At 36.9% G+C, this 15,163-nt stretch overlaps 1 protein-coding gene across 1 annotated transcript in view; it reads right to left on the reverse strand.

The window, feature by feature from the left end:
• The window catches only part of igf2r (insulin-like growth factor 2 receptor), a 43,452-nt gene extending 29,120 nt beyond the window's left edge, over nucleotides 1–14,332 (reverse strand). The window contains exons 1-9 of the mRNA XM_041975297.1: nucleotides 14,096–14,332; nucleotides 12,583–12,722; nucleotides 7,264–7,382; nucleotides 4,578–4,676; nucleotides 3,949–4,081; nucleotides 1,946–2,057; nucleotides 1,526–1,634; nucleotides 1,213–1,372; nucleotides 125–308 (exon numbers count right to left, since the gene is read on the reverse strand). Coding sequence (XP_041831231.1) covers nucleotides 125–308; nucleotides 1,213–1,372; nucleotides 1,526–1,634; nucleotides 1,946–2,057; nucleotides 3,949–4,081; nucleotides 4,578–4,676; nucleotides 7,264–7,382; nucleotides 12,583–12,722; nucleotides 14,096–14,229 — 1,190 coding nt within the window. The 5' untranslated portion in view covers nucleotides 14,230–14,332. The remainder of the gene's footprint in view (nucleotides 1–124; nucleotides 309–1,212; nucleotides 1,373–1,525; nucleotides 1,635–1,945; nucleotides 2,058–3,948; nucleotides 4,082–4,577; nucleotides 4,677–7,263; nucleotides 7,383–12,582; nucleotides 12,723–14,095) is intronic.
• Between the last annotated feature and the right edge of the window lie 831 nt (nucleotides 14,333–15,163).

Below are 15,163 nucleotides of genomic sequence, written 5' to 3' on the forward strand. Positions count from 1 at the left end.
ATATTCAGATTCAAAGTGAATGATTCATATTCAAATATAAAGAATTCAGATTCGCTCCCCAGTGGCACAAAGTTTATCCCCATACATCCGACTCAGATCAGACACACACACTTGCAAATATTACCTTAATGTCTGGTTCTTATATTTTCCAGCCACTTTTTTCATGTTTTCGGACTTCTTCATCTGGCAGGACGATATGTACGGGTCGTCTCCACATTCAGCAGTGGGGATTTTTCCACACACATTGAGGTAATAGGTGTATTTCTCGTGATCGTCACTGTGCTCAGAGTGGTAAGGACTCTCTGAAGCTAAATGAAGAAACACATGGTGGCATCAGAGGGGTTAATCAGACAAAAGTAAAAAGTCACTGTGAAAGTGCTGTAGGTTTACTTAACTTTTTTGCTGCTGACTGTATTTTATAACAGACAAAGTGATGTATGGTGTGTGTTTGTGACTGATTGTTTTTACTGCTGGCTGTACAACAAATTGCCCTCACTGGATATAAAGATTCCTTGAATCCTTGATTTTTCCCGCAATGAGAAATGGTATCCTTTCACAGCTTAACTTTTAATATAACAGCTCCTGAACTGTTAATTAAAAACAACTTAATATCAAATGAACAGTGCTTCTGGTTAACTAATATACTGCACACAAAGAGCTTCCATGTGCTGTGACAGTCAGTGGAAAATGACTTTTCTATTTCTAACAATGAGTCGACAAAAACCAGGAAGGTCTGGTTTACTCATGAAGAACTTCCTCTAACTGGGATAAGACCAGCAATTCTATGAAAAATAACAACCTTTGCAGTTTAAATACATAATTATTAGTAATCGGGGTGAAATTAATACAAACATAAATGGTCGGAATAGTACTTCTACTGTACTTTTATCTTCATAGATTCAAATGTCCCCCTAAACTAGTTTTGAGCTTTCCGAACCAACATGAGGAATAGTGTGTTTTGTCTTACCCCTTTATCTCCTACCGAACTTTCTTAACATCTCCTGAAGTAAATCAGGTCAAAATTTATACTTACTAGACTTTACACAGACATAAGCTTTCTCGTTATGAAAGAGGCAGATCGGCTTTTTGAACAGCAAAGATGCCAGCCAACAAACTAGCATGACTAATCATCACTGAGGCATCCCCCAATTCTGCACCACAATATATGATGATACAGTATTTGGCTTTTAGTTTAAAGTATGAACTACTTACAGGTCAGCATGAGTGGTGTGAGGTCTATGGAGATGTCATGCTGTTCACTGGTCAGTTTGCAGGTATGGCTCTCCAGATAGTCTCTGTGACAAGCATATTCAGTCACCCACTCCACCTCATAACGACAGTTTGAATTGGCAACCATCTTCGGAGGGCTGCCCTACAAAGAAAAAACAAAAAAAAGTTTTCATATTAATTCCTCCCCCCAAAAATAAAGATATGAATATGAGAATAAAGTGAAACACGAAGAAACTTTTTCTTTTCTTACAGGTAAATTCTCATGTAGAAAAGTTATTTTAGCTGCATGACCTACCGGATGCCTGCTTGACGGACAGATGAAAGTGATGGTGACAGCAGGTTCGTGATCTTCACAAAAATCTGGACGAGATGAGTCGGCACTTACGTTATAATGCAACCTCAACCTAGAGAGAACAGGACACAAAAAAAACAAAAAGGGAAAGAAAAACAGAAAGAAAAGCTCAGAAAATTTCAGATAAAAGATGATTTCCAAATTTGTTTCTTCATTTGTCAAAAATTCAATAACTAGCATTTAAACACGTCAACACATTCAGGACACATGAGGCCAAAACTAAAATATCTGAATCAATGTTTCCTTCAAATGACAAACTCATCCCTTCTTTCTTTCACTACTCATCTTTTAACAGAGACAGATAACATTTGAGGAGCATTCTTACATATATTCAGAAAGTTTGCAATAATTATAAAAAGGTACCTGTCACTGGACACCAGCTCCAGCTGCCCTGTAGGAGAGCCCATGTTGAAGGAGTTCTGACTGGTGACGAGGCAGGCTGCAGAGCCCTCTGGACACGACTTATCTGGGCTGTCTGAGAGGATGCAGATGGACATGGGATGAATGCAGGAGTAAAATGTGACAATTTTACTATCAAAATGAGCCATTAGAGATTAATCAGATGGATTTTCAAGTGCATCAGTCGCTATTGACAGCTGAAATGTTCCAAAAACCCTAAAATACACAAAAAAAAGCAGGTAATTAGGTTTTGGTGAACATGGTTAAGAACTGACCATATAAAAAGACTCTTCAGAAGTGGGAGGAATCAGCAGAGATTCAGAAAGATGACTTGAATTACATGCTTACTTTGTTTAACCTATTTAGACTCAGATGTAACAGAGTACATACCAAGCACGCAAAAACAATTCCTTAAAGCTGAAGAACTGCTAATTTAGCATCTGTCTTGCATCCCGTCTCTTCCCTGAGCTTGTCCAGCCGCTGAAAGTCAATCCAATGTTGACTCTTGTCTCATCTGTAGCTTTGTCACTTTTTCTTCACTTCCTCTGATAATGTCCTTTTGCATTTCTTTAATAAATCATCCATGAACTGTGTTTAAAATGGTCAATATGTTTATATAGATTTGAGGGAGTGTTATGCATAAAGCAAAACACAGCCATCACTTCATGCTCCAGGTTGGGGAAAGAGGGGTTTCACAGCCTCTGGATGCTGTACAGCAGGGGTGTCAAACTCCGGTCCTCCAGGGCCGGTATCCTGCAGGTTATTGTGAAAAAGTTGACAAGAAGCTGTTGGATCCATTTGATTTTATTCAGGTGTGTTAGATCAGATGTTAGAACAATGAAAACCTGCAGGATACCGGCCCTCGAGGACCGGAGTTTGACACGTGCTGTAGAGCAACAACGGCTCTAGGAATGTACATAATGAATGTCAGTGTGACGTCAAAACAGGTCAGAAGCACAGAATTGTTTTGTTTTGTTTTTTTTTTAAAGCACAGGTATTATTGGATTAGGATACATACACTAACTGTACACTGTGTAGGAATTACTGAAATCTAGTGATAAAGATGGGCATAGAAATTACTCATTATTATATATAATAATACCAAGCACTGCTAAGAATGGTTGGTGCATGTTTGTGGCTGAAATTATCCCAGACATATAGATGTTTTCATCTGTGAGTAGATAAAGTGCTCTCAGGTGCAGCAATGACTGCACTACTGGTAACTAACTGAAAATTGTGTACATGCATACCGTCTTCTATGTGTCTTTTGAGGTATTACTTATCCCAAACGGTGCTTTAGGAGCTATCAAACAAATGTGGTACTGCAGTTCTAAAGCTCAGAGGGTTCTCATTTCATATAGAGTTGTTTGTCCATTCAGAGACACCGTAGTAAAAATGGTGGCACAAATATGACACCTGTAATAAATGTGGACCCACTGTAATTACATATATATGGTTCATTCTAAGAGAACAAAAAAACACAATTTAGTTATTTTAGTAAAGTAATTAGATGCCAATAAAAATACATGTTGGGTATTCCATTAGGATTTTCATAAAACCTTCATCTTTGAAGAAGATTTTTAAAAAACTGCTCAGATTTTTAAAGTATTGCCTATAATTCAGTTACGACGGCCACAATAAAACTGCTGCGTCATGGCTCTTTGTAATTGCTTTGTTGAACCTCCACAGTAGCAACATTTCTTTGTGCCTGAGAATAAAAACTATAAGCCTATTGTTCAGATTCTTTATCAGAGAACTGTGATGTGCAGAGAGATTTCATTTTTTTATCAGGCTGTGTGCTTTAACAATGACGTTTCTCCTTGTTTGTTTCTATTTTCCAACCCTTTCCTTTACTAGACATGACAGCTCTTTAAGATCCTTGTACCTTTTGTTCCGATTCCAGAAAGATTCTGTTTTATTGAATCAAATCAAACATCCATTACATCCACGCTTGCTCAGGGACTTACTGAGGCTTCGGCAGATGTTGATGTAGAAATCGATGTTGTCATCGCCATCATCCACCAAATAACCATCCTTCTCCTTGATCAGGGGGCTGAGGTCATGTTTCTTACCATCTGAATCAAACACGTAGCAAGGTACCTGGACAGAGAGGAGGATGCACATTTAATCACAGATATATTATCAGAGGTACTTGGTGTTGAATTCTGAGGCATCAGAGATGAGGGAAGAGTGAAAGTCGCCCTTCTGCAAACATAACAAATACGTTATTTTAACATTTTTAAGAGGGCCTTTAATAAAGAGAAAAAACATGTTTTAAAATTGATGTGAAAAACCACAATTTTACGAAATTTGGTTAAAAATGTTTGTACAAATCTGTTGCTAAAGGAACCATTTTAATTAATTTCACACATTCTTTTATTATTCCACATTAAGCAGACATTAACCCGATCATTGTGACAACATGTGACATGTCTGCACCACATGGTGAACTTCCTTAGCTGAGATGGGGTTAGAAAACTTCACATTTCCTCTCATTTGCCACACTGATTCTGATGATCGTAAGAGATGAGGTTACAGTTTCATTATTACGTAGAAACAACCAAGTCAGCCACCTATCTCATGTTCCTCCACGTACCTCCTTGTGTGGCTTGAATTTGTCCTTTTTGCAGGCGGTGTAGGTCTTCCACTCAAAGTAATGCACACACTGAGAGACTGCAACAAACTCTGGAGTCCCCTGCAGCACACAAACACAGGAGCATGAATGTGAGAGATAGATGCTTGGCAATGAGGGTGAGAAGAACAATTGCAAGGCCGAAGAACAAAGAGAAACACTGTGCATGAAATCAACACCTTACCAAGCAAGCTAATTACAGAATGTGTCAATGTTTCTGCTAAAAAATGGACCTAAATTACACACCTAATTTGTTTATTTAATGATGGTGAACATTTCTTGTGTGTTTTCATTTTGACAGAAAAAAAAAATCAACATTTGAATAAACGTTGCTAACATTTACAGCAGAAAACTGCTCAGTACATCACAATTTAGTGTTTAATGCTTTAATTCTCTCCCCAATTTCATTTTTGCTGACACTCCACCTTTTGTATTATATACAAAAATCACACAAGATTAATTTTATCCTTCATATCTTTTGCTGAATTGGGCCACTAAAAGATCCACTTTAATTGGAATATTTTTTATCATTAGGCCTGTATTAAAACAGTAAAATAAATAAATAAATAAAACAGAATATCAGGGTTTATTATAGCTACACAAACAAGATCATTGTTGAAAATTCAGCTTAAATAAAGTTAAATAATGTTAGGATTTAATTAAAAGAAAAAGTCTGGCAGGAATAATTACATTGAGAAAATGAGAATTTATTTAATAAATATTCTACATCTGGAGGCATGCTATGTTTTAAATTAATTAGTTAAATGTACTTGTTTGTGCACTTTAACTGTAATGAAAACTAAAGAGTATTGTGATTTTTGTATAGAATACATTAAAAATGAAAGTCAGATTAATAAATATTTGTATATGGGGAGCATAACTAAAAGAGGCATCATTTTCATTACATCATCTCCAATTACAGCAGCGTTTTGGGAAAGCTGCTTTCCTTTTTCCGCTTGAAACTTTATTTGTAGTGATCATCTTTTCTGGTGTAAGAAGTCTTCATTGACTTTACCAGGAAATGTTGCTCTGATGACAAACCACCACTCAAGTCAGCCCAAAAACCACAGATCCACATACACCAACACACTCAGTATACGGTGAGAAGCATGAGGTGAGTCATTGTTCCACATCGTTTCCATTCACAGATCAGAGATAAACACAGTTGTACATAATTTGGATTAAAATAATCTTAATGTTTGCTTTAGAGGTGTTCTTTGCATTATTGGGGGCTTGCTGTTTCTTAAAGCTTTAGTCTGGCATCTTTTCAAAAGAAAAGACTTTTTGCAAGTCATAACATGTTCAAGTGATAAAAAACAAGTCACAATAACATTTTCTTAGTGTTTCTAGTGATTCAGCCATATGATCAGGCTCACGCAAAGTTAAATATTATTTACTTTTGTAGCATTTTTTAAGTGTTAGCCATGATTAGCGACAAACCAGATCTTAGCTTCATCCTATAACAGCTATATGTTTATGTTGATGATTACACCATACACTGTAAACTCTTTAGCTGTATAAATCTCTGCTACAAACCAAAGCACTGACTTACACTGACAGAGTTCAAGGAAACACAAAACAGCCAAAGGTTAAACGTTTGATTTAGTTCGAGAGCTTCTTGCAAAAGGATCACACAAGCTTCTTGGACCAAATTAATCACAGCGGAGATTACATGTTTACTCTCTTCTTTTCTCATAAAAGACACTCAATGGGACAATAATTCCAATTTTTTTTTTTAACCATGCATTAATTGAGGCACACAGGTAGAACTTGTTAAGCTGAGCCTAACAAAGACGTCTAACATCAACACTTTAAAATCAGACACCAGTAACAGCCATCTAAGGCACTTAGCCATGTTCAATATATTCAACTACGTAATGTAATTAAAATAAATGATGGTACTGTTCATCCACTCAGTGCATCTTTCTTGCATGTATTAAAATGAGCTTTTATGATACATTTGCAATTTACAGATCAGCTATAACATTGCGATCATTTGCCTAATATTGAGTAGATCCTCTTCATGTCAAAAAAAAAAAAACAAAGTGTGGGGACAAAGGACATGCGTGGACATCCTGGAGTGTGTGGTACAGAGACAGTAGCAATAGATCCTTTGGGTCATGCGGGTTATGGAGCAGGGTCATTGTGGATTAGTCTCTTTCCACAGATGCCATCAGATCTCATCAGGTTGGCATCTGGGGAATTTTTGAGACTGGATGATCTGCTCAGACTGTTAGTATTGTCTCTACAGTCTTTCATAAGCAGATGTTTGTGCAGAGCCTCCTCCAGTATCATCTATATGAACACTAGGATGCATTCTGTTTTGACTGATGTACATATCCTTTTAGTTTAGGGTTTGTAAGCCAAAATAGTGTGCACAGTGTCCTTCAATTTCTGGCTATCAGGAAGACATTAGAAATCTAAAGGGTGAAGAAGCTGTAACTGCAGTTGTAGTGTATGTTTATTCATCCTGTGACGACACATGATTTGTTCATCTGTAGGCTGGCAAAGCAGCACTGCTGTAGCCACAGAGGACTGAAACAGCTGCTGCACAGTCAGCACAGACCAGGTGTTAGCTGACACAAGACTACAAAAGAAAATAATGCTGAACAGCACTTAAACATTTTATTATTTTGAACGTATTTCTTACCATAGTTTTTCCACACTGGAAGCTGATGCTGGCCTGAATGCTGCTGTTGCTTCCAGGACATATTTTTGTACTGTTGTAATCGAGCACTGTGCCAGAGAGCCTTTTCAGGGATAAATCACCTGCACACAGACAAACACAGAATCAATATACATCTCATACATGGTTGCACAGTTTTACAAGGCCTTAAGCCTTGATGTATTTCACTAATGACAAATATACTGAAAATAATGATTCATTTCTACAAAATTACACTAGATTTTATCGACTTGTTTCAACATTAAAAGGATGAAAAGGCTGATTACTGCACTGAGGATAAGTGGTGAATAAATATAACATCAATAGCATTGAAGATATTCGAATAACGACACCACTAGCAGTCTGTTTCATCTTTTCCCTTTATCCAATTTTCCTCACTTTTCTCCAAATATTGATGGATAATTGTATAAATGTTACTGGATGTGGTTGTTTACAAGAAAAGTTGAGATTCTTACAACAAATTTAAAGTCACAGGTTCTCATTCTCAGGCTTTTCATCCCCGTTAGTCAACATGAGAAGTAGTTTGGCTGAATGATATCCTGACCCATGAACCTTCAATGACCCGACAGGTCAATGTAAACTGTGCAGCACTCAAACACAAACCAAGGCTGTGCACCGTACTATTTTAACCACATTATCAGTATAGAGCCTTCATTAATAATCTTAATGTTCTCAGAAAAAGAAAACCAGTGGGAAAGGTTCTGCTTCCGTAATGTGAAGACTCTGACTGGATTTACGAATCGGGAAGTTAAATAAACTCAAAGCAGGGCGACAACAACAGATGCTTTGAGAATAACTAACATCTGCAAATGCGTTACCAGATGTGATGAGCTGAATTTTGCTCTGCTGACCTGACAAACAGACCAGAGAAACGAAACACAATGAAAAATTCTTCTCAACAGTTAACTTCATCTTGAAAAGTTTATTTAACTGATACAAGAAAATATATAACTTATTTGTATGTCAGTAGGTCTTAAATAAACTTGATTTTATGTGCTCTCTAAACCCTGTGAACTACCAGACTGCTATCTCAGAGCACAATATCCTTCATTGTCCTCCTACGGTAGCAGTTTGTATGTGACCAGCAGCGTGACCTACCAACACCACATCTACAGCAGGCAGGAGCGTCTTTATCTTCAGACTGTTTAGCTGAAACAGATTCACAACGTCACCGGTTGGACTCTGCAGTCCTCTGATATCCCGTTTTACCCCTCATATTTTAGCTGTATTCATTTGACTGTTTCCAACAGACTGAGCACACATGCAGGGAGGAATTAAGATTATATAGCAAGCATGTTTTGACTCTTGATTTAAGTTCTTTGGTTTTTATATTACTCAGAACCTGATATAATGTCTACCTTCTTCTGAAAATAAAGCCCCACAACCACTGATTTTCACTTCCTGAGGAGCTTGAAAAAGCCCACTCGCTGCATAATAGAAGGCTTTATAACATCCTGCATGACAATATCATCATGGAAATGCATCACTGCTGATCAAATGACCTTTTAGCTGTTAATAAAAACCACAGACACTCTCAGTACGCAACTACCTGCCGTTAAAGCCATCTCCCACAAACATGACATTTGTTGTGGACGCAGCATCACCGCTAACCCAGCTCCTGGGTAATACCACAGATACCTCTGAACTCATGCCACATGGCTCAGAGAGAATAAATCTGCCAAATTGTCCCATTCACATTTAGATACTTCTCAAATATGCAGTATTGTGCGCTACTACTTAACCATGTCACAGAAAAGTATTTTATTTCCTGGTATGACTGTTATTGGTTCCGGTATTGGTATTATATTGTTCTCTCTTCTCTTGCTCTGCTTGTGTTTTGCTACCCTGGTTGACACAGAAAATTTCATTGTATTGGCTCTGTTCTCTATAATAAAATTATCAGGCAATTGAGTTTCTGACATTGTTTTGTTGACAAAATAAACTTAAATGTTGATTATACAGAATCATTTTTTGCAACCAGGAAGCCATGATCCTCTAGTGTCAAAATATTCCACAACTGCAGCCAACAAAACCAAACAAGATAAAGAAGAAGACAGGGCCGAGACATCAATAACATATTTACATTTGCATTATGATTCAGCAGGTCTTGTATAGGACAGTGTTATGCTGCTGCTAAAACTTAAATTTGAGGGAAAAACTATGGAAATTTAAATGTGTGTTAATGGATTGTGTGTGGTTTGAGACGTGCATGAATAAAGCCTCAAGCAAGCAGCACAAAAACAAGAAGAGTCTGAGACGTGTATATTTGTACTGCTGAGCCTGATGATGTCCTCCTGGGTCATGTGATAAGTCAGCTAGTGTAAAAAAACTGCGACTCATCTGACCAACCAGCTCAGTTACATTTTCTTGCTTCTTTCACTTTCTGTACATGGCAGTCTTCTACCTAATAAAGATATCCAACCAAATAAAATGCAAATAAAGCCTGCAAACTAAACAAGGCATAAGTCCACAGCTTTTTAAAAGCAACACAGCACTTTGAATCAGATGACACTCACAGGGTGAGAGTCACCAAATACGTAACCAAGGGAAGGTTATAGCGGTAAGGTCACTAACCAAAGCAGAAGACGGCCCTGTAAGGACTCAACACAAAGACAGTGACGTAACTGTTTAAAATAATCACAGTTAGCTTGTAGAGGAAGTTTAGTGAAAGTTATTACACGTGACATTTGTCAAAAATGTCTAACGTATTACCCAACATATGAGCACTGTGACACTATGCGACAGCGACTCAACAATGACGAGGCGTTCAGTGACAGGTTACATCAGCAAAAAACACAAACAAGGTAGCATTTTAGCACAAATTTATCAAATCAAGACATCAACACAAAGAAAGCCTCAGCAGATCAATTAAAGCTTTCAGGTGTAAACATTTGTTGTTTTAGTCAAATCTTCAAATTGCCTTCACTTCGGATTATTTGGTGGCTTAGTTTCCTTAGACCGACTAACAGTCCAGAACCCAAAGAGGTTCAGTTTATCATTATTTAGACCCAGAAAATAAACTAAAATGTGACAAGGTGGAAACAGAAAACATTTTTTATTTTTAGTTTAATTTTTACTAAATTTAGTTTAAATTAAGGTGCAAATGTTTTTGTTAAGCTGACATTGTAAAAAATCTTACAGCTAGCTATATTATTCCATCAGAAGGAATAAGGAATCAAGGAAACCTGAAACAACAAATGTTTGGCTTTTATGACTGTTAAAGCAACTGAAACAACAATTTTAGTCACTGCTGATATAAAACAGCAGCAACAGCAGGAGGAGGAGGAGGAGGAGGTCGTTCAGCCTCATCAGCACAGAGATGAGATCTGTGATGAGGCACTGAAAGACTGATCCAAACAACATCAGTTCAATTAGCATCCAAGCCTCCTGCTGTCAGCAGCAGGACTGAGACTTGTGCTTGTTTGATGCAGCATTTAAAACAAAACGAGCAAAAAGGACATTTTTTTTTATCCACAAACACAGCAAGGTTCATACAATTCAATTATAAACCAATACGTAATAAACTGGTAAACTGTCCAACAAGCCTAAGGTTGTCAACAATCCTCATCTACAACAAATCATGACCCAAATAGCACTAAATATATTTCATCAGGAAATATAAACACATGCTCCTCAGATTCCTGTTATCACGCATAGATATCAATTATCTTACCGTTAAGACTGAGAACTGTTCTAAAAAAGTCGTTATTTTCCTTCTGTTTTCAATGCTGTTGTACTCAGTCAAATACAAGAAATACTATCTCTGAATATTTTGACAATAAAATCTTTTTGTCATGTCGTGGTTCCAGCATCTCTGATGTGAAAGTTTCTTCTTCTTTATTGCATCAGGAGAACTAGCTGAACAAATCATTTAACTATGTTTCCTTGAGCTGTGGAATATCTTTCACCATAAGATATTTTAAGAGAAAATGATTAACTGATTAATAAATAACATTAAGCATCCAAGAGAAACTCAAATATGGAAACATCGATATTTGCACAGAGTGGAAATCTTCTGAGCAGGTGCCTGGGTAGAGCAGGCAAGATGCAAGACAAAATCAATGTTTCTTTATAGGAACTAAAAATGCTGGAAAAGCTAAGCTATTTAATCAAAAATAAAGATGGGTTTTGCACCAGTTATATATATAAAAAAATATTTGGATCTACCCACATTATTGAAGTAACAGAGGAAAGAAATTAGAGGCGAGCAGAAATAGTGATGAAGCAGCTACTGATATCTGGCTCTATGCCTGTGATGACACGTCTTTTTTTCCCTTAACCTCTGTAGGTTCCTCTACTCTGAACTCAGAGCAGCTCCCATCTGTTACTTTTTGACATTTAGCTGTTATTGTTTTGGTAAGAACCAAATAAAACAGATTTCCTTTTCTCTTGTTCACTAATGAGTGACTGAGTTTCACGTTCAGGGAAACAGTTGTTTCGTCTTTGCTTGTAATTTTACTGGCAGGAGTATTAGCTGTGGTGTTAACATTCTCCAGCTACATATGGAAGAAGACTTTGTTTTAAGTAGCCAAGTAAAATGCATAGTCAAAGCAGTAAAAACAAATACATTTCATAATTCATATAGATAGACCTGAATGGAGAGTAAATCAATAAAAGGAACAAAATATGATCTGGAACAAGTCTCACAGCTACCAGCCCCCTCTTCTTTCCAGCATAAGCTGTGAATTTTCTGCTGAGGGGTTTTCATGAGACACATGACACTACTTTCCTCCTTACTGCTCAAAAACAGGAACAAATGATAAAGAACATATTGATTCAACTGTGAAAGACGTTCAGTTCTGGACAGCAGATGCAATAAAACTCTTCCACTAAGTAAACACATTTACACAAGAGATGCTCCTTTTAGTTCGTCTGTTACAGCAAAAGTGGCATAATGTTCACTCACATAAACTTATTTAAAGTTGTTCAATAGAATACAATGTATATATTATCATTATACATATGTAATGTACAACTTTACAGAGGAGATGATTAAAATACAGGCTACACAGCCTGACAGAAAAAAAGAAAACAAATCTAGTTCCTACATAAAGACAAACTCCTAACTTGCAAGACAAAAATACCTGTTTCCTGTAAATTTTAGCTAATCACACATAATTTTCACATAACTCGCCATATGTGGCTGACCACAATGGCAGCTCTTATATCTGTCACTTCAGGCTGCGCAGTTACTTATAAACTGACAGGATGCCACCACACCTGGCTGATAACGAGTATGTGATATAACACTGGGTCACGGTGCCAACAGCTGACAGTACTCACCGACTGACTGCTCTTTGTTGGTGTTGAGGTTGTGGGCACACACTGCAGAGCTGGCCCCACAGCTGGTTGATGGTGAAGACTCACAAAGCTTTAGTGTATATTTAATTTTATTATCTTGGTCTATAGCCTCCCATTTATAACTGCAAGACAAAGAATAAAAGAAATTAAGCAAATAAGAAAAGAAGACATTTAGACTCTTTCTCTCTCTCTCTCACTGCTTGTGTTTTATTGGTTTTAAGGTTCACAGAACAGGTTCAAGATAATAAGCAATTTGAAGATGATGTCTTTACGACAGTCTGAACAGTCTTCATGACCTATCATAGATATATTAGGGTCAGTATTATATATTAAACACAAATATCTTCCAGCATAAAATTTTCCCCACCACCTCCAGACACAGCAAAGCACAATATATGCATAAATAATACCATCCGGTAATGTGGTACAAAAATAAAAACTGGTATGGACATCACTACTAATACTTGACACTGGTTAAGGCCTATTTTCAAAATAGAGAAAATTATATATATATATATTTAAATTCATTAGTAGTGTGTAACATGAGATTAATTTAAGTAGATTTTCTGAATACTTGGTTCACATCACCCTTTAGTCATATTAGCATAGACTGTCCTTAAATAATGCCTGCAATTAGATTTCAGTGAAGTTACATGTAAACCATTTCTAACATGGTTTTTGAAGCTTTACTGGTTGGGTTAAGAATGTCAATCGGATAAGTAAATGCAACCAGTCTGAACTTACAAGTTGACTTTAACTAGTTATCATCTCTGTCTTTATGCCTCATCAATATTGAGGCAGAACAGACAGCTCCAGAGCAGGAAAACAACACTATTTAAGCAGCATACGCAAACATACTAAATACATATTTAGCCGTAATTAACATTCATATAATTTCCCCTTCCTTCCTCTTGTGTAACTTATCTATGCTGACAGTCACACTACTGTCCCTGTCACAAACAAGCTAGCTATGATGTCTATTATTAGCAGTTAGCTTGGTTGAACTTTTAGCTTGACAAAAACAAACAAAATAATCATCGAGTCAAAATTTTAAAAAACAACAATGTGAGTAAAAGTCATGGCTCATCCACTTCATCTGGATGTTAGCTTATTAAAACGTTTTTTAAAAAAAGTCCGCTTTAAAGCAAAAAAACTACTTTTGTGGATGTGACAGCTAATCTAACTGCTAGCTTACGCCACTTAGAGGTCTGCCATTACACAGAAGCTAGAAAGTAAACACTGATATTGTGACTGAAACAAAGAGCTGGCAGTGTTTGTGAGCGAATTTTAGCAGGAAGAAAATGCCAAAGGTCGTGTGATAGCAGAGTAGCGTGTCTGGAAATAAACAATTTAACATCAACTGGCACACTGCTGAATCAATTTATGTAGTTAGACGTAATGTGAAAAGCGGATGCAGTGCTGCAGCATTTAACATTGCTCGATCCGTTGTTTTTTTTTTTTTTTTTTTTTTTTGGCTATGAGGTGTGTTTGTTACCTGCAGAGGTCCTGGTACCACGGGCTGCTGTCCTCCGCCGCTCCGGACTGGACCAACAGACATGTCATACACGCCACGAACCAGAGAAACAGCTTCATACTTGGCCAGCGAGTTAACTTACTCTGAAATAACATGTTTACCGTGCTGGATACTGTCTGTGGAGCCGAACTAAGACGACATGATACAGCAGAGTGTATCAGCTCTCACCCGCACCAGTAGGAAGTGACTGCAGCACATGACAAGACATCACATGACTCTCATGATGCTGACTAATGACGCGTTCACTGACTGTGGGAAATATTTCTCCAGGAATAAGCAGGGCTGTGCTACAGTCTTAATCTAGCCCTCATTTTTTAAAATATTTTACTTCCAAAGAGCCAGAATCTCTTTTAATAGTTGAAAGTAATATTGAGGAATAGTTCTTCAGACTTTCTGAGCATATTTTAAAGTATTAACGAGGACTTTGGCTATGTTTTCACTTATTTTCACCCCAGCCCACTTAGCACTGACTTATGAATAATATAATCATAAATAGGACCTCACTCAGGGGGTGAACCTGTTTTTCAGATGTATCTTTTAATGCACATTGCTTCTAGCAGCTTTTCATATAGACAGTACTTGTTTCCATGTCTTAATTTGAATCAATGAAAACTCACAAAAGTAAAAAAATGAACAAATAAAAAAAGAATGAAAGAAAAAAGACAGACTATCATAAAATACCATTTTGCACAAACATGGTGATTTCCATAGATGGTTAAATAAATATGGGCACTGTGTATAGTTGGTGTGTTATGTGAAATGAACAAGGGGGACCAAAGAAAAAGATTCAGACCAAAAAAGAAACACAACAAATTATAGCAGATGAAAAGTATCTCTCTCTCTTTTTCTATTTGTTTATAAAGAAATGTTTCTAACACCCTCAGTTTCAGACAACTTATTACAGTAGCAAATTAACGCAGGCCAGTCAATACAATAATTAAAATACAAAAACATACAAAACAAAAAAGAAAAAGAAAGGGGATTCAGCAACACTAGAAAAGAAAAAGAAACCTTAAATAAATTACTTGT

Source organism: Melanotaenia boesemani, chromosome 22 (assembly GCF_017639745.1).
Source record: "Melanotaenia boesemani isolate fMelBoe1 chromosome 22, fMelBoe1.pri, whole genome shotgun sequence".
Lineage (NCBI taxonomy): Eukaryota > Metazoa > Chordata > Actinopteri > Atheriniformes > Melanotaeniidae > Melanotaenia > Melanotaenia boesemani.